Source organism: Bos indicus x Bos taurus, chromosome 11 (assembly GCF_003369695.1).
Source record: "Bos indicus x Bos taurus breed Angus x Brahman F1 hybrid chromosome 11, Bos_hybrid_MaternalHap_v2.0, whole genome shotgun sequence".
Taxonomy (NCBI): Eukaryota; Metazoa; Chordata; class Mammalia; order Artiodactyla; family Bovidae; genus Bos; species Bos indicus x Bos taurus.
In genome coordinates this window covers 2,702,567-2,727,239 of record NC_040086.1, presented here as the reverse complement: position 1 = coordinate 2,727,239, position 24,673 = coordinate 2,702,567, and the positions used below count along the sequence as shown (strand labels likewise).

The window sequence follows — 24,673 nt, the reverse complement described above, 5'->3', positions numbered from 1 at the left end:
GGAAGAAATAGAAAATCTTAACAGACCCATCACAAGCACGGAAATCAAAATTGTAATCAGAAATCTTCCAGCAAACAAAAGCCCAGGACCAGAAGGCTTCACAGCCGAATTCTACCAAAAATTTAGAGAAGAGCTAACACCTATCCTACTCAAACTCTTCCAGAAAACTGCAGAGGGAGGTAAACTTCCAAACTCATTCTATGAGGCCACTATCACCCTAATACCAAAACCTGACAAAGATGCCACAAAAAAGAAAACTACAGGCCAATATCACTGATGAACATAATCCTTAACAAAATCCTAGCAAACAGAATCCAACAACATATTAAAAAGATCATACACCATGACCAAGTGGGCTTTATCCCAGGAATGCAAGGATTCTTTAATATCCACAAATCAATGTAATACACTATGTTAACAAACTGAAAGATAAAAACCATGATTATCTGAACAGATGCAGAGAAAGCCTTTGACAAAATTTAACATCCATTTATAATAAAAACCCTCCAGAAAGCAGGAATAGAAGGAACATACCTCAACATAATAAAAGCTATATATGACAAACCCACAGCAAATATTATCCTCAATGGTGAAAAATTGAAAGCATTTCCCCTAAAGTCAGGAACAAGACAAGGGTGCCCACTCTCACCACTACTATTCAACATAGTTTTGGAAGTTTTGGCCACAGCAATCAGAGAAGAAAAAGAAATAAAAGGAATCCAGATTGGAAAAGAAGAAGTAAAACTCTCACTGTTTGCAGATGACATGATCCTTTACATAGAAAACCCTAAAGACTCCCCCAGAAAATTACTAGAGCTAATCAATGAATATAGTAAAGTTGCAGGATATAAAATTAACACACAAAAATCCCCTGCATTCCTATACACTAACAATGAGAAAACAGAAAGAGAAATTAAGGAAACAATTCCATTCACCATTGCAACGAAAAGAATAAAACACTTAGGAATAAATCTACCTAAAGAAACAAAAGACCTATATATAGAAAACTATGAAACACTGATGATAAAGTGCTTATAGTGCAGGTAGAAATAAAAAAAAATTAAAAAAAACCACTGATGAAAGAAATCAAAGATGACACAAATAGATGGAGAAATGTATCATGTTCATGGATGGGAAGAATCACTATAGTGAAAATAAGTATTCTACCCAAAGCAATATATAGATTCAATGCAATCCCTATCAAGCTACCAATGGTATTTTTCAGAGAACTAGAACAAATAATTTCACAATTTGTATGAAAATACAATAAAACTTGAATAGCCAAAGCCATCTTGAGAAAGAAGAATGGAACTGGAGGAATCAACCTGCCTGACTTCAGACTATACTATAAAGCTATAGTCATCAAGACAGTATGGTACTGGCACAAAGACAGAAATATAGATCAATGGAACAAAATAGAAAGCCCAGAGACAAATCCACGCACCTAATGGCACCTTATCTTCGACAAAGGAGGCAAGAATATACAATGGAGAAAAGACAATCTCTTTAATAAGTGGTGCTGGGAAAACTGGTCAACCACTTGTAAAAGAATGAAACTAGAACACTTTCTAACACCATACACAAAAATAAACTCAAAATGGATTAAAGATCTGAATGTAAGACCAGAAATTATAAAACTCCTAGAGGAAAACATAGGCAAAACACTCTCTGACATAAATCACAGCAGGATCCTCTATGACCCACCTACCAGAGTAATGGAAATAAAAGCAACAATAAACAAAGGGGACCTAATTAAACTTAAAAGCTTTTGCACAATGAAGGAAACCATAAGCAAGGTGAAAAGACAGCCTTCAGAACTGGAGAAAATAACAGCAAACAAAGAAACTGACAAAGAATTAATCTCAAAAATATACAAGCAGCTCCTGCAGCTCAATTCCACAAAAATAAACGACCCAATGAAAAACTGGGCCAAAGAACTAAACAGACATTTTTCCAAAGAAGACATACAGATGGCTAGCAAACACATGAAAAGAGGCTCAACATCACTCATTATCAGAGAAATGCAAATCAAAACCACAATGAGGTACCATTTCACGCTGGTCAGAATGGCTGCTATCAAACAGTCTACAAGCAATAAATGCTGAAGAGGGTGTGGAGAAAAGGGAACCCTCTTACACTGTTGGTGGGAATGCAAACTAGTACAGCCACTATGGAGAACAGTGTGGAGATTCCTTAAAAAACTGGAAATAGAACTGGCATATAACCCAGCAATCCCACTACTGGGCATACACATTGAGGAAACCAGAATTGAGAGAGACACGTGTACCCCAATGTTCATCGCAGCACTGTTTACAACAGCTAGGACATGGAAGCAACCTAGATATCCATCAGCAGACAAATGGATAAGAAAGCTGTGGTACATATACACTATGCAGTATTACTCAGCCATTAAAAAGAATACATTTCAATCAGTTCTAATGAGGTGGATGAAACTGGAGCCTATTATACAGAGTGAAGTAAGCCAGAAAGGAAAACACCAATACAGTATACTAACACATATATATGGAATTTAGAAAGATGGTAACAATAACCCTGTATGTGAGACAGCAAAAGAGACACAGATGTGTAGAACAGTTTTTTGGACTCGGCGGGAGAAGGCAAGGGTAGGATGATTTGAGAAAATAGCATTGAAACATGTAGATTATCATATGTGAAACAGATCACCAGTCCAGGTTCGATGCATGAGACAGGGTGCTCAGGGCTGGTGCACTGGGATGACCCTGAGGGATGGGATGAGGAGGGAGGTGGAAAGGGGGTTCAGGATGGGGAACACATGTACACCCGTGGCAGATTCATGTCAATGTATGGCAAAAACCACTACAATAATGTAAAGTAACTAGCCTCCAATTAAAATAAATAAATTTTTTAAAAAGTTGAGAGCTGAAGAATTGATACTTTTAACTGTGGTGTTGGAGAAGACTCCTGAGAGTCCCTTGGATTGCAAAGAGATCAAACCAATCAATTCTAAAGGAGAACAGTCCTGAATATTCATTGGAAGGACTGATGCTGGAGCTCCAATATTTTGGCCACCTGATGTGAAGATCTGACTCATTGGAAAAGACGCTGATGCTGGGAAAGACTGAAGGCAGGAAGATAAGGGGACGACAGAGGATGAGACGGTTGGATGGCATCACCGATTCAATGGACATGAGTTTGACTAAGCTCTGGGATTTGGTGATGGACAGGGAAGCCTGGTGTGCTGCAGTCCATGGGGTCGCAAAGAGTCAGACACGACTGAGGAACTGAACTGAACTGAACTACACCTCCATAAGTCTACACTCCTCCTGGAAACGTGTGCACAAAACAATCAGCTGTCACCTCAGGTCTGCACATTGACTGAGGGGCACCTCACCGGGGAAGGGGCCTCCTCCAGACTCTAAAGTTCCAGAACAAACCACAATCTGAAGAGAGAAAGGAATGGGGCCTGAAATGGTAACTGCCAAGATGCCAGGGCCTTCGGCCTCAGGGAATTCAGAGGGACCCCTGCCTCATACCCTTGGCAGAGAGACAAGAAGGGGACTGATTTCTAAAACCTCGTGCACCACGGAGGCTACAGTATGCTCTACGTTCATGAGCAGAGGAATGAAGAAGAGGGCTGGGTTAATGAGGACTTCAGTGAGGAAACATAAAGCTAGCTGCCAAAGGACTGCATTGCATAGGAGAAGCAGAGAGTTCAGGTGACACAGGAAAGATAAGGCTATCCTGCCCTGAGAATGGCCCTCACTGTCCACAGGAATCAGAAGGTCAAGGGGACCAAAGAGTCCTCCATTCAACCTCCACACTGTACCCCCACCCACTACCTTCTAGAAGGGGGCTCTCCAGAGCTGCCCCAAGGCCACCACCCCAGCCTGCACTGTGGCTGTCCCTCCCTACCAGCAACTTCCTACCAACATTTAGACCTAAGCCTACTGGACTCCCGCATACTAGAACCAAAGAGCAGGGCGTTCCTGGTGGTCCAGTGGTTAGCTAAGATCCACGCTTCTGGCCGCAGGGGCTGCAGTTCGATCCCTGGTCAGGGAACTAAGATCCCACATGCCACACAGCCGAATTAAATAAATAAATAAAAACAGCAGAGGAAGGGGACATATGTAAAATTATAGCTGGAGTTACTGTACAGCAGAAACCAACACAACATTGTAAAACAATTTTCCTCTAATTAAGAATGTTTTAAAAGCTAATGAAGAAAAGGCGCGAAACCACCACCAGAGCAGAAGGCCTCCCGCCCTGCCGGGCCTCTCCGAGCCACCGCTCTCTAGTCTCCTTGGGCCGTCCTCCTTCACTGCTGGCCCCCACCCCGGCTTCCCCACGCCATGCCACAACTGCTCTTGCAAGGTCAAGGGTATCCTGGTTGTTGGATCCAAAGGACATGATGTAAGCCTCCTCTCCTGATCACTCTCCTTCCCTCAGCTTCCAGGACATTCCAGGGCCCTGGCTGTCCTCAGCACCCGTCCTCACTGCCCATCCACCCCTGCCCTGCTAGTGCCTCTCTTTCGGCTTTCTAGGATCACTCCCCAGGACCACCTCCCTACCGACATCCAGATCCTTCCCTCCTGCTTGAGACTTTCACTTGTGCTTCACTGCACATGGGCTGCTCCTAGCAACCCACGTCTCAGGCCACTGCACACAAATTCCAGTGTTCACAACAAACTCATCTGCCCGCCCCGGCCCCAACCCCCAAGCCCTCTCTTCCCTGCGTGTGCTCCGTCTCAGGGAAAGGCAAGGCCACCACCAAGCCAAAGCTACATTCATCCTCAGCTCCTCCTCCCGCCTCACAGCCCCTCCTCTGCTGCTGCTGCTAAGTTGCTTCAGTCGTGTCCAACTCTGTGCAACCCCAGAGACGGCCGCCCACCAGGCTCCCCTGTCCCTGGGATTCTCCAGGCAAGAACACTGGAGTGGGTTGCCATTTCCTTCTCCAATGCATGAAAGTGAAAAGTGAAAGTGAAGTCGCTCAGTCGTGTCTGACTCCTAGGACCCATGGACTGCAGCCTACCAGGCTCCTTGGTCCATGGGATTTTCCAGGCACGAGTACTGGAGTGGGTTGCCATTGCCTTCTCCCACAACCCCTCAGCAAACCACAAAATCCTAAGCCCACCTTCCAAGGCCTTCTTGGGTGTTCCTTTCTATGCTCACTGAGCACCCTTGTTCAGGCTACCATCACCTCACTGGGCCCCCCAACCACGGGGACCCCCCTACTCTGGTCTCCACACCAGTCAGTGATCTGTGGAAACCACTTAAACAGGGTGCTATGCTCTGCCTGCAGCCACCACCCTGGTGGTCAAGCCTGGCCTCAAGCTGAAAGATGGCAGGGGCAAGATGGTACCCTCCCCTGCTGACTCCAGGGCCAGGCCAGCTGGCCACACAGCCACGAGAACCACCACTGCCTCAGAAAATACCGTATTACTCAGAGATGGAGCATTTGCTCCTGGGAGGCTCTGCCTGCCGGGATCCCGGGCTCCTCTCCCCAGAGCAGGGCTGCAAGGCTACATTCTGAGGAAACAAGTAGAAGTATCCAGAGATTCTCCAGTGCAGCAGCCAGAGCTGCCCATCAAAGTCTCCCACCCAATCCCGAGAAACAGTAGTAACAGTAACTGCCTAATTCTTTAAAACCCCAGCCTTTTGAAAGGATTAAAGTGTGCCCACTAGTGGCTGGCATGCTGCTGCTGCCGCTAAGTTGCTTCAGTCATGTCTGACTCTGTGCGGCCCCATAGACAGCAGCCCACCAGGCTTTGCGGTCCCTGGGATTCTCCAGGCAAGAACACTGGAGTAGGTTGCCATTTCCTTCTCCATTGCGTGAAAGTGAAAAGTGAAAGTGAAGCCGCTCAGTCACGTCCAACTCATGGACTGTAGCCCACCAGGCTCCTCCATCCGTGGGATTTCCTAGGCAAGAGTACTGGAGTGCCTTGCCATTGCCTTCTCCAAGCGGCTGGCACACAGCAGTACTAATGGTCACTATGGCAGAGCTTTGCCTCCCTGCCCTGACAGTCCAGGGGCTCACAGGGAACCTCCTATGGGATCCTGGGACCTGGAGACTTCACAGATGTCAGGAAGTCATTATGAGGGGGCCTTGCTCACTTCTCGGCCTCAATTATGCAGTCTTTATGGTCAAGCTCATTCAGAGTCCACAAGTGTCCCCACAGAAGTTCAGGTGTGAGAAGCATGACCAAGCTCTGGGGAGGACCTCAAGCCCAATCACAGAGAGGGATACTGCAGGGGAACCCGAACCTTCACAATGGGAGGGTCTCAGTTTTCACCTGAACGCGGGTGAAAGGAGAGGACAAAAATGTGGAGTTAAGAGAACTTGAGCCCTTACTTGGGTTTTTATTGTTTTTTTTAAAGGAAGGGGAGACTGACTGGCCTCCATCAAGTTGCTTCTGGTTAAAGTGGAAGTTTCTTTCACACTACAGGAAGTAATGATCAATCATACCCTTTTCTGTAACCAGGAAGGCAATAGCCCATCACTGACCTTAACAACGACACGCTGGAAACATCACAGGTTCAGCTAATTTGGTATTACACATGTGCAAACAGCAGCGTCCAGGTATCTAGACTGTATACTCTATGTTCTTTCAGTTTGTATCCGAGTCTGGACCTGCCACAAAGCCCAAGCCCACAAAAATGACCCGGTAAAAAGCTGGAGAGTTAGTCAAGTACACATATCTCCCCAAACTGGGGGCCTGCCCGGAAAAGATTTTTGTTGTCTATAGTACTGTCATTTTCGGAACCAAAGGCAAGATCATTCGGAGCTAAAAAACCATCATCTTCATTAAAAGGCCGCGCAGAGGCCTCCCTGTCGTCCACCGGGTTGGGACCTTTCCCCAAGGCTTCCCTAAACCCCACTCTTTCTCTGGGGGGAGAGAGCTGACATTCGAGTCCCCTCCGCGATTCCCCAACAGTTACCTCGCTTGAACTCCTCCAGGACGGCGTCCAGCTTGGTGTCGTTGAAGACGAAGTGGAGTGGGTGATTGTAGAAGCGGGTGATGGTGCTGAGCGGCGTGCAGTCTTCGGGGTCCACGAAAGCCAAGTCCTTGAGGTAGAGCATGTCCACGATGTTGGAGCGCTCGTCCTCGTAAACAGGGATGCGCGTGTGGCCGCTCTGCATGATGCTGGCCAGAACGCCGAAGTCCAGCACGGTGCTGGCATCCAGCATGAAGCAGTCCTCGAGGGGCGTGAGCACGTCCTCCACCGTACGGCAGGGCAGCACACCCTTGCTGAGATCGCTGTAGGGGTCGCCGCCGCCGCGCGCCAGCTCCAGCACGCGCTCGCGCAGCCTCCCTGGCCGCGCCGCCAGCTCCAGCAGCTGGCCCACCGGCAGCGCCACGGGCAGGGTGAGCAGCACCGCCAAGCGGCTGAGGATCAGCGCGCGCGGGGCCAGTGCCAACGTCCAGCGCCCGCTCACGGCGGCCGGCACCACCTCGCCCACCAGGAACACGAGCCCCGCGCTGCCTAGCACGGCCGGCACGGCGCGCTGGCCGGCCGCGCGGTACAGCAGAACCGCCAGCGCCGCCTGCGCCAGGCTGGCCAGCAGCAGCAGCGCGCCCAGGGCGCAGCCCGCCCAGCGCCGTGCGGGCTCCAGGCGCCGCGCCGCCGCACGCTCCGCCTCCGAGCCGCTCTCGCGCAGCACCTGCACCTCGGCGGGCGCCAGCGCCAGTGCGCTCAGCTGCAGGCCCCGCGCCAGAGCCGCCAGCGCCAACAGCCCCGCCGCCCCCAGGCCCAGAGCCCAGGGCGGCGCCTCCTCCTCGGCTGCCGAGCCGCCCGGCTCCACACGCACGGCCAGCAGCGCCGAGTGCGGGCGCGCGGCCTCGGCGCGCAGGCGCAGCAGTGCGCGCCACTCGCCCGTGAGGGCTGCCGCCTCTTCGGCCGCCGAACCCCCCGGCTCCCCGCGCACCGCCAGCCGCACAGAGTGCGGGCGCGCGGCCTCGGCGCGCAGGCGCAGCAACGCACGCCACTCGCCCGTGGGGGCCGCCGCTTCGTCGGGCGCTGCGGCCGGCCCCCCCTCGGGGCAACCCGCCCCCTCAGGAGCCACCCAGGACCAGGAGCTGTTGGAGAAGCCCGAGCCGAAGAGGCGCAAGCGGAAGGTGGCCTCCGGCGCGGCCCGCACCTCCCCTTCGTGCGCCCACCCCGCGCCCGCCGCTCCGTCCTCCTCTAGACAGACGCCCAGCACTCGCGGGTCCGGCGCCGCCTCCCCGGCGGCATTGCCCAGGCAGAGTGCGGCGAGCAACCAGCCTAGCCGACCCGCCGCCGCCGCCGCCGCCGCCGCCATCGCCTGCTGCCCCCTCTCGGCCTCCCGCGCAGCCTACCTCTCCGCCTCCGCCGGGCCAATCGTCGCCAGCCCTGGAGTCTTTTCAGCCAATAGGCGGCGGGCGGAGGCGGGCCCCAGGGTCGGACTAGGCTGCGCCGGGGAGTAAACAAGCGGCGGCGCGATCCCGGGGCGGGCCGGGGGCGTGGGGCTCTCGGCCCTGTGGGCCTGGGCCGCAGAACCCGGAGGACGCTGGGCGGCGAGCTGGCCCGCTCTCCGCGGGGATCTAGTTCCCTTCGGCCGTCCCCAGCGCCGGGAGGCCAGGCCCGTACTCTGGGAAGTCCCTGGCTCGGGAATTGGGCCGCCGAGAGGAGTGGCGCTCCTGAAATTGCAGATAGAGAATTTAACGAAGGGAGATGGTCCGTTTTCCCAGACACCAACGACCCAAATCTCGAAGAGGGCTAAAAGAACCGACGACCGGGCGTCGGAAGCTAAAGCTTATTGAAAGTATTCCTTGATCGCGCGCGACTCTGCTATGGGTCTGGGACGTGACACACACTCAGTCCCTCCTTAGATGAACTTGCACCCCTGCCAGAGAGAACGAAGTACCTAAACACACGAAATCACTGCCTCATTGGATCCTCGCAGCTACTTCGTTATTAATACACTTTACCAGAGAAAAGTGAACACTACTCGGGCACGGATGATGGGTTCCAAAGCGATCAGCCTAATACCCTGTCGCCATCCCAGCCACACTAGGAGTTGGCATCTCTGTCAGGAATTACTGTATCTGGTCACTTCACTTCTAGCAGAGCATCCTTGGGAAAATAATTCCTAACGACCAACAGGAACTATTCAAGAGGATCCTCCCCGGATTGTTGTTTTAGAAGACTGTATGGTGCTTGACATTATGGAATGTTCCTCAACCTGTTATATGTGAACTTTACCTGGTTGGAAGGAAATAGACAAGCTAACAAGACTTCTCTATAAATGTCCCGACAAAATGATTTTTTTTGTATTTTCTACATTTTTATGTATTTTCAACTTTCCTAACATAAGTAGACTGATAAGACCATCCATATGCGTGTCATTTAAAATGGTCTTTGCAAGGACTGTATAGAAACACATGTTGTCATGAAAATACTATTAAAAAGCTTAGGCACTGTGGTCACAATTAAGTGAAATATACTTGTGTGGAAGGTAATGTACAAAAATGAGTAAACCTGTGGTGAGTGACCAACATAAGTATTGTCTGAAAAATTCCAGAATAAGCTGCCAGCAGAAGCAATTATGACCTTTGACCCTTTCCACCGGATTGGCATGCCTCTTTTGAAAAAATAATAATAGATTCAGTCCCTTTGGTTCACACTTCTGTCTCTAAGTCCAGATAAAAATGCTGACACAGATAGAATGGACAACAGCTTGAAATGAGCCACATGCCTGAAAAGTTAACCAGCAAAGAACAGTTCCAGAGGCAAGGTGGGAAAAACGCCCAGTACATCTACACAGGGCTCTGACCTCTGACAAGTTACTTTTCCTCTGGTCTCAGACTCCCTTGGAAAACAACCTTGTAACTTATTTTGGCAGGGAAACCTTTGGATAGAACAATCAGATCACACTTGGAAAACACAAATGATGATTTAAACCATGAGACCCAAAGGATCCAGCACAGGGCAAACAAAGTTGCCCATGAATGACTTTCTATGAACAGCACAGGTCCCACACCACTTTACCAGCTTCTGTCTTCCTTGGCTCTGCACCATTCTTTGGTCCATTATCACAGCATCGGTGGAGACACTTGTCACCAGACTTTCAGATCCCCCATGGGTGATTTTCCTTTCTGGCCATTCAGCTCAAGACATTTCCATGTTTTATCGAAATATTCATTCTTGAGTTTTAAACCCAAAACTATCGTGTGTGACCCCTGACTCCTCCTCCTCTCTCAAGTCTATATTCGTCACTTCCTCCAGCCAGTTTTCCTCGACCATCTCTACTAGGTTCAGTCAAGGTTATAGGAGTAGCATGCTCCCCTCCAATAAAATCCGGTGCTTACCTTCTGGTAAGGCCCATTCATTCATTCATTCAACAAGTATTTCCTGCATCCGGTGCCTGCAGTGCACTGGGACTGCCAGTTGAAATAACAAATACCCTGACCTGTTGGAGCTTAAGCTCTAGTGTGAGGACAACAAAAAATACACAAATCCTTATTTTAATACCTGACAGTTAAGTTCTACAGAGAAAAAAACAAGGCAAGATGAGGAGACGGACAGAGGGATGGGGGCCAAACTCTTTTGAGTGGTCTGATGGGGGAAGGCTTCTTCAAGGAGGTAGCATTTGAACAGAGGCTTAGATGAAGCAAGGGGTGAGCCTCACACAGATCTGGGAGAATGTTCCAGGTGGAGAAGATAGCCTGAAGGGTTGGTGGCATGTGGCATGTAGCAGAGGCTGAAATGTGTGTGGGGCAGATGGATGAAAGAAATTTATTCTTGCCCACCTATACACAGGACTCTGCCTTTGTTATTCCTTTTATCTGAAATGTTCTCTTTCCTTTCTGCCTACCCAATGCCTAACGTTCCCCCCAGTTCCCCTCTAAAGCAGGGTTCCTTGAGCCCCTGGCCTGGGTGCACTCGGTTACCCACCGGCTAGGCACCTGGGGGGCACTGTGGGCGTCTTCCCGATTGAAGCCTCCGGAGTGGATGCAGGGAGGTCCCTTCTAGGTGGGCTCTCCGGGGGTGGGCACTCCAACTTGGAGACCACAACCAGCCTCCAAGTCTGGACCGAGAGGCAACTGCTGTTCTTAGACGATGCGGTCATAGTTTAGTGAAGCACCTTTCTCCTTTAGCCCCTAGAGGAGAGAGGAGGGGCAGTTTGTCCATTCCAGCTGTCCTTGGTCCTCTGGTTTCCACTTTACTGGATTCGTAACGGTGGCAGTTGAGCACACTTGCCGTACCGGTCTAGCAGCAGCTGGCACTCTCTAGCTCCTGTGACAACAGCCTTGATTATGTTTTGTATGTTACATGTCCGTTTCATTAATTTTAGTGCTAAACAATCCCAGGATGCTTAACTCTTGCCCTGTCATAGCCAAGCACAGCCACTTCGAGCTCTGCGACAAGTCCGGAGCTCAGACAGGCCAACTGCAGGCTCACCAAGATTTATCCATATTTCATTTTTTTATTACCAATCAAAAATAAATTCCATATATCGTTTAGCAAATATTATCATTGTTTTGTGACAAAAGACACAAGAGTCATAACAACAAAACTCCCCGAGAGTCAAAACTCATAACAATGCCAAAATAAATCACAAAAATATACAAATTAAAATCTTATGCAAAATAAATACGAGTTATTTGCTACGGTGGCTGTGACTCGCCTACCCACATGGAGGCCTGCTGTTTGCGGAGGTCCCCCTTCCATGGGAAGACACGCAAGGCTGGGCCAGGTCCAGGGTACAGCTCAGCCCAGGAACCAGAGGCTGGAATAGGAAATGAGAAATTGCACTGGGAAGAGGAAGTCATCGGACCAGTAATATTTGGAAATAACCATGACCCTCTGCTGAAAGTGATTATAAATGGGGACAGGGAGAGGTGGGGAGGAAGGACCGTCTCTTGAGAGCATCTGTGTGTGCACAGAGGTAGCCGTGGAAGTGTGTGTACCTGCTCCATGGACTTCACACACAAACACTAGGTTCGGGCAGTGGGTGGGCTCAGGCAGCACTCAGGCCCCAGGAAAACCGCACTGCAAGCCCCCATGTGGACGCGAAGAGCAAGCTGCTCCTGGAGAAAACTAAGGGGTTTCCCTGAACAGGGCACGAAGGTCTGGTGTCTTCCTTATGGCTGAGAACCCATAGGTGTCACCACCTTCTCTCCAGACTTGTAGGAATCACTTCTGTCACTGGGAAGGTCTGTTAAGCTGACCAGTATACTTGGTGCGAGGCATTTTCTGGTCATTGCCAACAGCGCACTTGGGGTTCCAGGTCTCACGGGTTGAGGAAAGAAGTGAATAAATAATATGTGGGAAGACCTGTCGAGGCTCCCTTGTCTGTTCCAGGCCCCCCAGCAAGTGTTCCACCCAACCAAAGGGTCAAAGTGGACTTTGGTCCCACAGCCTCCCCGTCAGTGGGAAGCCTACTGCTCAGGGAGATGGTGCAGGACTGCAGATGGGGCTGGGGCACTCAGGGTGCAGTACCACAGGCTTCAGCAAAGACTGGGATGACAGCTCACACTAGGATCTCACACGTGTGTAGGACGGGGCTGCTGGCTGGGTGCCTTCTAGGTGGAAACCTCCTTTCCCGGGTTCTGTAAGTGCGTGAACAAGGTCAGGTGAGCCTCAGCCACAGAGGAAAGGCCATGAAGAACCCACTTGGGTTGGCTTCCTACACATCCTCCTGACCTCAATCCCCAAGAGACACTGGGGTTTGGAATTAGAAGCAGGGAGTCTGAAAAGAAGGGCTTTGTAGGTCAGTAACGAGACTTGACTTTGGCTATGGGGTGGGAGGGGGATAAACTGATTGCTAACAATGTAGATGCTCATGACCAAGTTCCCTCCTGGCCCCGAAAAGAGCATCACAGGTAAGCCCCTCTAACACAGACACTCTCCCCACCTGGGGAAAACCTTTGGTGAAACTGAGGGCAGGGCCTGGGGAGCAGTCTGATTAGCAGTCTTAAAGGTGTGAGACCCTGCCCTAACACTTGGAGTCAGCCCCACGACAAGGGGTGAGCTGTCCAAAGGGGTGGATGTGAGGCAGATCGCAGGGACAGGGCTGAGAGTCCTCGGCCCAGCCCAACTCACCAGGAGACCCCATCAGCAGAGTTCTAGGAGGTTCCTGGGTCCAGCGATTAAGAGGAGGAGGCGTGCTCCTCTCCACAGTTGGAGTATCACCTCCCTGACCACGGTTCCCAGAAAAATCCCTTGGCCTCGGTGACGACAGGTGAGCCTCAGCATGCGTCCAGGCAGTTGTTCTCAGCGCTATTTGGTTCTTTGCTTCCTGGGAAGAACTGTCTTCTCTCCCAAGAAGAAATCTTCCTCCAGGAGGCCACGGCGGTGCCATCTCTGGAGGGCGTGGAAGAGGAGCAGGGAGAAGTGGCTCCCTGAGTCAGGGATGCAGCCAGGAGGTCACAACTGGGAGCACATTATGGCTATTGCTTCCCGGGGTGAGAAACCCTACCCCTTTTAAAGTTTTTGTGGGAAAAAAAATTGCTTTTAAATAAAGTTCCTTAACCCTGTCTTCCCTTCCCCCTATGATATTTAAAAAGAGGTGCAATGAGCTGAATTTAGAAGCGCTCCTGGTCGTCGGTATACTGCCCTGCAGTCCAGGGCTGTGCAGTTGCCACCTCCAAGCTGTTCAGAGGTCCCTGTCAGAGACCAGATCCCCCTCAGGCAGGGGACCCTCTGGCTGCTCAGTCAGACAGGGTAACTGTACCCCTTCCTGCCTAACAGGCTCCCTGTCTTCTTGTGGGCCCACTGGGGAGGCCCCCGCGGGGCTGGCGGGGGACCCCGGGCCCTCCTGTCAGATGGCGCTCTCGTGAGACGTTCTGTGCAGCAAGGAGTTGCGCTCATTCAGCAGGTTCGTGGTCTCGTCCACCGGCGGCGCCTCGGCCTTGTCAGCTGAGTTCTCGGTGCAGATGGCACACCCGTCCAGGGGGAACTGGGGGCAGTTCTCCATGCGTGAGGCCAGTAGCCCGTTCTGGTACTGTTGCCGGGTGATCTGCAGGGGGGTGGGCAGGGGTGGGGTGGTCACTGAGAGCAGGGTTGGGGGGCCAGGGAAACGTGGCCGGGATGGAAGCTGAGTCCAGGAAAGAGGGCATGACCCAGGGCAGAGGGTATCAGAAGCCCCCTCCCGACCACAGAGTGAGAAACTAGAGTAGGAAGGACACACATCCCAGGTCCGGGCCCGCCATGCTGGGTGTGTGTGCTGTGTGCTAAGTCGCTTCAGTCGTGTCCGACTGTTTGCGACCCCATGGACTGTAGCCGGCCAGGCTCCTCTGTCCATGGGATTCTCCAGGCAAGAATACTGGAGTGGGTTGCCACGCCCTCCTCCAGGGGATCTTCCCAACCCAGGGATGGAACCCAGGTCTCTTGTGTTTCGGGCACTGGCAGGGGGTTCTTTACCACTAGCCACACCTGGGAAGCTATCCATGCTGGGTGTGGTGGATCAAAGAAGCTGTCGGTGGCCTGGAGGCAGAAGAGGGGCTGCCCCAGGCAGAGGGCTATGGGGAGTGCTCACCTTAATGTACTGGAGGTCCATGAGTGCCCGCACGCTGAAGTCAGAGATGTACTGGCCCAGGATCGAGCTGCCAAACTGGTTGCTGCTGCCTGCCAAGGGCACGGTGCTCGCCGTCTCTGAGCGGTCTGGGTAGCTGAGGGAGGCCGAGCGGCTGAGGGCCGTGGGGTGCGATGGGGAGCGGTCTGTGGCGGGACAGAGACTGTGAGGCCAGCGGCCAGCCTGGCGCCCCGCACAGCCTCCTGTCCAACTGCGTCCCTCAGACGCCAGGGCAGTGGAGCCCTCATTGGAAACGGGAAGGAGTTCTTGGGTGCAAACAAAGCCCTTACTGCAAGGTCTGACTTCATCAGAGCAAACGAGTTAGTTTGTTTAGAAGTGTTGTGCAGTAAGTATCCAGAAGTCTACCCGAACAGAGAACAAAACAGAAAACAAAAACCTGAGACGCAGAAAGTCTATGTCTACAGAAGCTCTCATTTCCCGGACAGCTAACGAGGCAGGGGCAGCACAAAGATGGCCCGAGTGTGGCAGATAACATCTCAATGACCACTTCTGTCAAGGGATGTAAACTGCACACTTTTAAACTATATGAAGATGAAGAACCTACAGTTTGCACTCTTTCACCATACATACAGACACCCCCAACGTGACATCCTGTTCATATCTCAAAATGCTTGTAAGAGCTCAAAAGTGTGTTCCATGAGACTTGTGTGTGGAACAGTCCTGCCTGTGTCTGCTGAGCCCAGCCAGTCTGGCAGGGGGATGGAGGCAGCAGACTCTTCTCACAGGAACCTGGAGGCCCCAGAGCTCCAGCTTCCCACGCTGGGGTGTCTGGACACTGGTCCCAGTCTCCGTCCCAGGAGGCAGAGCCCTGGGGTAGCTATAGCAGTGCCTCTTCCCATCACTAGGGGCAGAACAGGCTTCACTCAGCTGATAGTAACCAGGAAAGGGCAATGACTCAACTTCCAATGAGGAAGGAACCAGCTCCTTATTTTGCAAAAGGAAGGGCACACACATTATTGTACCTCATTAGCTCATATTTTGGGGGAACATTCAGAGAACAATGAAATCCAGAAGTTAATTGTGAAGGCATGCTGGCTTGTTTTAAACAAACAGGTAGTGCACTAAGCTGATCTGCTGAGTTAACTACTACCTTACTAATGACTCAGTTAACTATTCTAACAAACAGCCCAGTGAAAAAAGCAACCACTGAGTCTGGGTGACTGACTGAACCAAATGAGACTGAATTCAGTAATACTCCACATCTGAATGCATTCATAAAACTAGGAACACACAGTCTGGTTATTCTATGACGGGTAGCATACAGCAGCAGTCCCCAGCCTTTTTGGCACCAGGGGCCAGTTCCATGCAAAACAATTTTTCCGTGGACCGGGGTGAGGGGGGATGGTTTTGGGGCAATTCGAGCACATGACATTTCTTGTGCACTTTATTTCTATTATTACTACATCGGCTCCACCTCAGATTATCAGGCATTAGATCCCGGGGGTTGGGGACCCCTGGTATATAAACACTAGAGAACCACGTGCATCTATCACTCATTCAAACCTAAGTAACACCTGGAAGTTCAATATTTCTTACTGTTTAACATTAATTATTGGGATGACAGAATGCTTTTAATTAATGCTTATTAGCACTCCAGAGACAGGAAGTGAATTTAAACCAACATACATTAGTCACATGGTATGTTAAAACAGAGGTCCTAGAAATTTAAAAAATATGAAGGTTTGTTTCTGAATAATGAAATTATGATACTTAATTTTCTTAGGATTTTTCCTACTTTTCTAATTTTCTAAATAAGCTATGTTACTATTAAAACAAACCCAAAAATGTAACAAAAAAGAAAACCACAGTAATTTTGACTTGGTAATTCCATTTCTTTAAAAAATATTCTAAGGACATATCTTAAATACAGAAGAAGTTTTTCCATAAAGAGGTCATATCATGCCATTATTTAGAATACAGACCCCCATGAACATGCATAAGGGGAAGTAACAAACGAAGGCATCTCTGCTTAGTGAGACCCTGCATAGCTCTAACTAGAAAGCTTATGGAAAAGTGTCTCGGTTCCCATATTAGGTAAAGACATTAGGATTCAAGCCATGTGTGTGTCAACCCCGCCATCTATGAGACAGGAGCAAGTGCAGGAGAGGAGAGGGAGGCTGAGGGGCTGGCCAGTGAAGGCCAACACAGTCCACTCTGTTCTCATCAGGCAGCCTCCTGCTCAAAGGCCACTCGTCACAGCCAAAAGTTGGCTGCGTCTGAATGGGACCAGTGACTGCTAAGTCATCCTTCTACTTTTTTAAGATAATTCGTTTGTTTTTTTTAAGTGTGCTTTCGTATATTTAGGAAGGAAAGTAGCCCAACTGTATGAACATCAATGGGAAACAGGAGCCTGAAGCGATAGGTTTCTAGGACGGCCAGGGTCCCGGGAGCTGCTTTAAGCTATGCACTGAAACTGGAGCTCAGAGACACTCGCCATGCTCCTCACCCCCGGGCTCAGCAGCCCAGGCCACGGGTCTGCCATCAGGACCTCTGCTGCCCCAGTGTACGTGGGATACGGGGATCCCATGAACTGAATGATGCTGGGGCCAACACGGTTCCCGCCGACCCTGGTTCAGCGCTCAGGAGTGTGACCTGTGGAAGGCCAGAAACAGCACAGGCCTTTGGCCTTTTCCCGAATACTTCCTGGTTTGACTATAATAGAGAAAGTACAAGTAGTAATTGAGCTTTAGCTAAACATTTTATATCAATTCTCTTGCCTACTGTGGCCAACAATTCTTAAGAAGTGGGCATATGTCTTGTTCCCGTTTCACAGGAGGAAATCAATACTCAGAGACGGTCAGTCAGCTACCAGAACCATTCAGCCAGTCTTGGCGGAGACGCCACTCAACTAGGGCAGTTTGAGTGGCCGCACTTCTAACTCCCAGAGGCTGTCTCCCCATGGCTGGTGGACACCATTTCAGTCACAGAATAAAAAAGCAAAGCTTGTGAGGAAAGGTGGGAAGTTTTTTTTAGAGAAAGTTGCATGTGTGTGTGCTCAGTCGCTTCAGTCTTGTCTGACTCTTTGCAACCCTATGGACTGTAGCCCACCAGGCTCCTCGGTCCTTGGGACTCTCCAGGCAAGAATACTGAGAGGTGACAAGTCATCCTGCTGAAGTCTGTGTGGCCCTGAGCAGCAGGGCTCACCTGGCCTGGCCAGGAACAGCCTTTCACTCCCAGCCTGTCACCTGCGGGTGTATGTAGGTGTGCACGAGTCTTCTCAAAGACTGAAGGGCCTTCGGGGAAATGCTTCCAGGACCTGGGCCAAGGGACACAGTAACACAGAACCCCAGGTCAAGCAGAACCAACGCTTGTCAGGCTGGCCCACACATGTGAACAGGTGGGGTGCTGGGAGGAGGGGCAGAGGTGGCCCCACTGCCTGCTGGGAGAGGTTAATGCAGCAGCAGGATGCAGGCTCAGGCGACAGGAGGCAGTGCAAATTTTCTAGCCATGCCTTGTTACCTGAGAGCCAGGAGAGCAGGGAGTTCCGCTTGCCAGGCGGACACCCAACCAGGGTGGAAGGTACTGGAGCAAAAGAGGAGAAGGTCAGTGATGGGTGGGGTGGACACAGAGCCACAGGAGAAGCAGACCTGCTGGAGCCAGGCTGCCTTGAGCAGAGAGGGGGCACTGGCTCTGATGGGGAGGGTGCTCAGAGCCCACTAATGAGCCCTGATCAGAGAAAGGTGGAGGCTGGCGGAGTGAGCCCAGAGTTCTCACAGTGAACACAGAGCCCCCAGAAGTCATCTCCCCTCCCTTCCGGCCACTGCAAGTGGAAAGCAGGGGCCTCCAGGTCAAGACAGGGCCCAGGCCCCCAACCCGGCTCTGAGGCATCGCTGCAGAGAAAGAGCGCTTAGAGGAACGTCCTGTGATGGTGTGCCCTGCTTTAGAAGTCTTCCCCAAGCTAGATGGTAAGAGGTCCTCCTGGGAGGGGCAGAGACGTTCTCCCCAGGCCTGGGGCACCTGGGCAGGGGCACCTGTTCCCAAACCCGGCTCTGGAGCCTTGTTTCCCATCCCCCTCCCTACAGGTGCCTGCTCATGCCGGTAGATGAGCCGAACTGTGTCAGAACGCATGTGTGCCCGGCCGCCCACACGGGGGTTGTCTTTGTCAAAGGAGAGCAGCAGGCATAGCGTGGAAGCGCCCCTCCCACTACCACGCACCGCTCAGCACCAAAGCAGACTTCCCCTCTCCAGCCTGCAGAACCCGCGGCTGCTCTCAAGGCTTGGAGGCATCACACCACTAGCGAGATGCCAAGTTGGGTGACACGTGGGCCTTGTCTGCAGGGCGCCCACTCCAGCCACAAGGCCCCTCTGGTAACAGGAGCCTGAGCCACCTAACACTGGGGAAGCAAAGGGCACTGGGGTGGCAAGAGAGGCCTTCTCAGAGGCTGCCCAGTCCTTTCTCTGTCCCCGAGCTCCTTTACTCCATTAGAACTGACTCTTAACCAAGAGGCGGTGGCTCAGCCCCTTTACTGCATGGCCAACAGGCCCTGGCCTGGCCCCCGACCACAGGCGCCTCGGATTCCTCACCCCATCCGACTCCCCTGGCCCAGTCTTCACTAGTGAGGCCACACAGCCTCCTTCCACCTGCCTCTCTCTCAACTGCTCTCCACCGTCATGGCCACGGTGGCCTGCCTGCCCAGCTCGCCCATTCTGCTGGTGTAGGTCCCCCTGCTCACAGGCCACTAACGACCTCCTGCTTCGTATCATGAGCGAACACCATCGACTTCCTGGGCCTCCCTGACACACACCCACCAGCTCCCTTGTCTCCTCCAGGCTGGTCTCACCATCTCAGAACGCACTCTCAACTCCCCTCCAGGCTCTGCTCAGAATCCCCTTCCCATCTCCTCCCTCCACCCTCAGACCCCTGTCCCCATGGACAAATCATTTCTCCAGCCTACCTCCTCAAAGCCCGGGCCCTCACTGGCCTCCCCTCCCTGAAGGCACCTGGGCTATGAGCCTGTAGACGGCCCCAGGTTCCGGGGGAGCAGCCCGCCCATATCCCGACTCCTCCAGGCGTGCTGGGGGTGGCCCAACAACTCACCAGGGGCCGAGGACAGGGCCATGGTCCCATAGTAGGAGAAGGCACCCGTCTCAAACTTCATGTTCTCCTTCCCGGCCTCTACCTCCACCTTCCCCTGAAAGAGCAAGGGTCAGGGTCACAGACTGAGAGGAGAACACCACCAGGGAGAAAAGCCTGAGGCGCAAGGGAGGAGCGAGGCGTGGGTGGGCGCAGACCCTGCGGAGGCGCTGAGACCGGGAGACCGCGAGGAGGCCAAGGGGGGCCTCGGGAGGAGGATGGGCAGTGGGGGGTGGGCAGAGGGCAGGCGAGGGGGCAGCACGGGCACGGGGGGGCAGGCCCACCTGCAAGATGAGGATGAAGTAGTCGGCCGGCTTGTTTCGAGTGTACAGGTAATGACGGATGTAGTACTTGTTGTGCTCGTCAAACTTGAGCTCCTGGATGACGTCTGGGTACTTGAGCAGCCGCAGCAGGATCTTCTCTGATACCAGAGAGGGGCTGAACTGGGGGACCTCTGAGGGAGGAGAGAGGAGAGTTTCACAGGCCAGGCGGCACCTGGGGCTCGGTCACACCTGCACTGGACAGCTCCTCGTTGCCTGGCCCGGCCTCCCTGGGGCGGGCAGGGGTGCAGCCTCGGCTCCGGCCTCAGTAGACATGAAGCTGTCTGCCTGCTGTAACCATGGCTCCCGCACTAATAGAACACGACCTCGGACGCGTTCCTTCACCTGAGTCTGAGGTTCTTCATCTGTAAAATGGGGATCTAAAACGTCATGGGGTCACTGCTTGCTGAAATGGGATAACAGACGTAAGACGCTGAGCCACGCGCCTGCCGTGTGGGAAGTGCCTGGGACACGTGACTAGTGCTGTTGTCAGAGTCCACAGCATCCGTATCCTGGCAGAGAAATCACAGGATCACAGCTTCAGCAAGTGAGGGCGGGAAGGAAGTCAAGAGTGAGGGGAGAGGACAGGGCAGGCAGGCATGCTCCCGTTTAATCACCGAGGTCTCCAAGGGAGCTATGAATCAGGGGTGAGAAGAGAGAAAAATGACTGACTGGGAGGTCAGGTCCCGTGGGACCGGCAGATGCAGGCGGAGGGGAGGTGGAGAGATGAGAACAGAGCAGGATCCAGGGGCTTGGAGAGGATGAGCGGGCAGGGCTGCAGGTACCCCCACCGGGAGGCGGCATGTGGAAGGGCCTTCTCCCTCCTCAATGGGGAACCTGGTGCCCACCTCCCATCCTCCCAGCACAAAACTTCCAAAACAAACCCGGACGCTTCCTGGAAGTTTGCAGCAGCAACTCATTAACAGGGAAAATAAACTGCAGGGATTGTCAGGGGTGGGGGCGGATGCAGGGACAACACCCCGCCCCCTTCCAGAGGCAGGCAAGCTTGCCCGGGCCCTTCATCTGCCGCAGCCCTCTGGGGAGGAGAAGCCAGGATTCTCCCTCCATGGCTATGTTCTGCCCCTACCCGAAGGGCCCCCCTCTTGCTCTTACCTGTGGACAGGAAGCGATGAGCAGCCAGAAGTAGCTGAGGTGAAATTTTCACCTTGAGTTCATTGTCAGCATCTTTGAAGGCTGAGAAGTCGCGCTTGTTCTTCTCAGAGACCCGTTTCCGGCTTCGGTTGTCAGCTGCAAGAGAGAATCTGAAACTGAGGCCAGCGTCCAGCAAGGACTCGGGAACAGACTAGAGCCCACCCGCCGGCTCCCAGCTGAGCGGGGCCTCTTTCCACCAGAAGCAGCAGCAGCAGCATCTGGACCGAGACACGAAGGCCAGGAGGAAGCATGGCCCTGCCTCACACTTGGCCTTCCCACCCCAGGACAGCAGGGGTCTGTCTGAGCGAGCCAGGTGGGGCAGGGAACTCACTGTACATGTCAGACTCGTCCAGGATCTCGGACTTGATGATCTCCTCGATGACGTCCTCCAGGGTGACCAGGCCCAGCACCTCGTAGAAGGGGTCACCTTCCCCCTCGTTGTTCACCTTCTGCACGATGGCCAGGTGGGACTTCCCTGAGGAGAAAATGTAATGAGTTGGAGGAGCAGAGAGACTATTCCTGAGACTCCTCGAGCAAAATATTAACACATTTGGGGTCACGAGTCCTGAAGCTGTTGCTGGAAACGGATATTGCTTTTAAAGAAAGGGAAACCAAAAATATCTTTTAATTTAGGACCGTGTGTTTAAATAGAATGAAGATGGCAAGTCCCTGCTTGGTGTGGTGTATCAGGGGCTCCTGGAAGGGGAGAGCCTCACCCTGACAACCTGCAGACACAGACAGCATCTGTCAGAGCCCTGTGTGCGCCAGGTGGACACGGGGCTCCCCGGGGGGCCTCCAGGGCCACCCACATTCCTTCAGTGCCCCTTGGCAAAACGCCTCTTCGTGTACCCAGGAGCCATGATCCTGCCCAAGGCAAGGCTCTCAGTTCCCAAAGCCATTAACAAATTAGCCCAGGCTATAATTAGGCCAGGCGGGTACTATAATTAGAGGAGGGCCACCCTTGAACCCAAAACAAGAGAAAGTTAGGAGGCAGAGGGTGGGGTGGAAGGACCCCCCACAAAGCCGGGTGGAGTGGTAAGGCTCCCCAGGCCTTCTTCTGGGGCCCCCCGCGTCTCGCAGGTCCTGAGCCCCAGCAAGTGACAATGACAGGGTCTAGCCCGCACTCTGGGTTGAAAGGGACTGTGTGCCCCCCACACAGGGACACGGGTCTGGAAGGGCCTAAGGGGAAAAGAGCCGGAGGGCAGTGAAGGTCAAGTCAGGCCTGCCGCTCAGCTTCCCCTTCATGACCCTATCGTAGCCGTGACTCTGCACCATGTCCCTGGAGGAGGTTCTCCAGGTCTCCAGGGTCCCTGGGAAGCCCAGCCCCAGGACGCATCTTCACAACTCCCACGGGCCTTGGAGGGGGAACAGAGAAATGCCACTTCCTGTGACTGGCATTTTATAAAATAAAGCCAAAAATCACAGAGTATACCACATGTGATGGGGGAAGTATTGCCCCTTCTATGAAACTTTTCCACAATGTGCCAGTCACTGTGGTACACTGATTTCCACTTGTGGTCAAACAAGGGCTTCCCAGGAGGCACTAGTAGTACAGAACCCACCTGCCAATGCAACAGACATAGAGATGCAGTTTCAATCCCTGGGTCAGGAAGATCCCCTGGAATCCCCTGGAATGGCAACCCACTCCAGTATTCTTGCCTAGGATATCCCATGGACAGAGGAGCCTGGCAGGCTACAGTTTATAGTCACAAAGGGTGGGACACAACTGAAGCAGCTTAGCACGCATGCACATGGTCAAATAATTCTCAGCACCTTGCCAGGCAGAACCATGGCTAGACTCGATCAAAATTTCCCGAGGATCTTGAGAGATGAGCCAGCAAGAGCTTGGCCAAGGTCCTCTGTAGGCGGCGGCCAGTCAGGGACCTGAGCCTAGGGTCAAGCCCCCAGCCTCTTGACCTGCCGGATGCCCTCTGGAGACAGAAGCAATGTCCCCAGGGGCCTGGGGCAGCCAGTTAAACTATGTCATGGGGTGGGGAGGGGAGCCAGGATTAAAGCAAGGCAGCTCTTAGCACTTTCTGACCGACACGCCCTAATTAAGCCTGGCAGTACCCAGTGTTGGGGAGACACACAGGTCCTCACAGGCACTCTGTCTGTTGGGCAGGTCGGTCACTCATTTCAGCAGGCCAAACTGGCAGTATGTCTCAAAATTCAGGGTCCCTAACCTTGGATCTGGAAATTTCAGGGGTAGGAACTTTTTCTATGGGTGTAAATTTCAAAATGCAGAAAAAGCAAAAGGGTTCATCAGAACAGTCAACAATCTCAAACCTCAAGGGCAATGGATGGGGAGGGAGGTGGGAGGGAGGGTCAGGATGGGGAACACATGTACACCAATGGCTGATTCATGCGAATGTATGGCAAAAACCACCACAATACTGTGAAGTCATTAGCCGCCAATTAAAATTTAAAAATTAATTAATTTTTTAAAAAAAGGCAACGGAGCAGGGGCTACTGCTGCTCTGGGGAGAATGTGGCAGAGAGGGATGGACCAAGCCCTGGTGAGACTGCAAGGGGACAGGATGCATGGCGCCATCTGCAGACCCGGGGGGATGGGGGTGCTAAGCTGCCCTGTCACTGTCGGGGGCGCTAACGATGGTCACCTCTGCGGGTATTTGGAGTTTGAGGGAGGGCCTCAGTACCCTTCTATATTGTTCTACTTGCTGGGCATGTTTCACTTCTACAGCGTTTTTTTTTTTTAACTGAGAAAAAAATAAAGGGGAGAAACAAATTAAAGGGAAAAAGGGAAAGTGGTGAGAGAGGGTAGACAAGGACCCTCCATGCCTAACCCCTACCGCAGACTAAGCCCCGGGAGCAGGTGGGTGTCGGATATGGCTCAGTTAGAGGGGTCCCTGCTCACAGCCTAGAAGTCGGAGCCCCTGGAAAGGACAGTTCCAGTAATCTGAGGAAAAGTCTTCCCCTCCGACTGATGACTGCAGCCATGAAATTAAAAGACTCTTGCTCCCTGGAAGAAAAGCTATAACAAACCTAGACAGCATATTAAAAACCAGAGACATCACTTTGCCGACAAAGGTCCATACGGTCAAAGCTATGCTTTTTCCAGTAGTTATGTACGGATGTGAGAATTGGACCATAAAGAAGACTGAGCACTGAAGAATTGATGCTTTTGAACTGTGGTGTTGGAGAAGACTTTTGACAGACCCTCAGACAGCAAGATCATCTCACCAGTCTATCCTAAAGGAAACCAGTCCTGAAGCTGATGCTGAAGCTCCAATCTTTTGGCCACCTGATGGGAAGAGCTGACTCATTCGAAAAGACTCTGATGCTGGGAGGGATTGGAGGCAGAGGAGAAGGGGATGACAGAAGATGAGATGGCTGGATGGCATCACTGATTCGGTGGACATGAGTTTGAGTGAACTCCGGGAGTTGTTGATGGACAGGGAGGCCTGGCGTGCTGCGATTCATGGGGTCGCAAAGAGTCGGACACGACTGAGAGGCTGAACTGGACTGAGGTACCCTGTAGGTGAGCGGACCTGGGGCACCGCCCTCGGCCAGCCCTGCCCTGTAGGCTAAGAGCCTGGAGCCCTGGCGCCAACTGTGGCTGGCCAGGTG

At 52.5% G+C, this 24,673-nt stretch overlaps 2 protein-coding genes across 4 annotated transcripts in view; both read right to left on the bottom strand.

Annotated features, from left to right (window-relative positions):
- The window catches only part of CNNM3 (cyclin and CBS domain divalent metal cation transport mediator 3), a 33,496-nt gene extending 25,182 nt beyond the window's left edge, over positions 1 to 8,314 (bottom strand). The window contains exon 1 of one of the 2 annotated variants that reach the window (XM_027554610.1): positions 6,919 to 8,314. In XM_027554610.1, coding sequence (XP_027410411.1) covers positions 6,919 to 8,281 — 1,363 coding nt within the window. In that variant the 5' untranslated portion in view covers positions 8,282 to 8,314. The remainder of the gene's footprint in view (positions 1 to 6,918) is intronic. The other variant, XM_027554609.1, reaches the window with a different exon arrangement.
- A 3,094-nt stretch (positions 8,315 to 11,408) lies between these two features.
- Positions 11,409 to 24,673, bottom strand: part of CNNM4 (cyclin and CBS domain divalent metal cation transport mediator 4) — a 38,233-nt gene continuing 24,968 nt past the window's right edge. Inside the window, exons 2-8 of one of the 2 annotated variants that reach the window (XM_027554607.1) lie at positions 21,417 to 21,560; positions 21,047 to 21,181; positions 19,898 to 20,067; positions 19,578 to 19,671; positions 17,999 to 18,061; positions 14,483 to 14,664; positions 11,409 to 13,963 (exon numbers count right to left, since the gene is read on the bottom strand). In XM_027554607.1, the coding sequence (XP_027410408.1) occupies positions 13,766 to 13,963; positions 14,483 to 14,664; positions 17,999 to 18,061; positions 19,578 to 19,671; positions 19,898 to 20,067; positions 21,047 to 21,181; positions 21,417 to 21,560 (986 nt within the window). In that variant the 3' untranslated portion in view covers positions 11,409 to 13,765. The remainder of the gene's footprint in view (positions 13,964 to 14,482; positions 14,665 to 17,998; positions 18,062 to 19,577; positions 19,672 to 19,897; positions 20,068 to 21,046; positions 21,182 to 21,416; positions 21,561 to 24,673) is intronic. The other variant, XM_027554608.1, reaches the window with a different exon arrangement.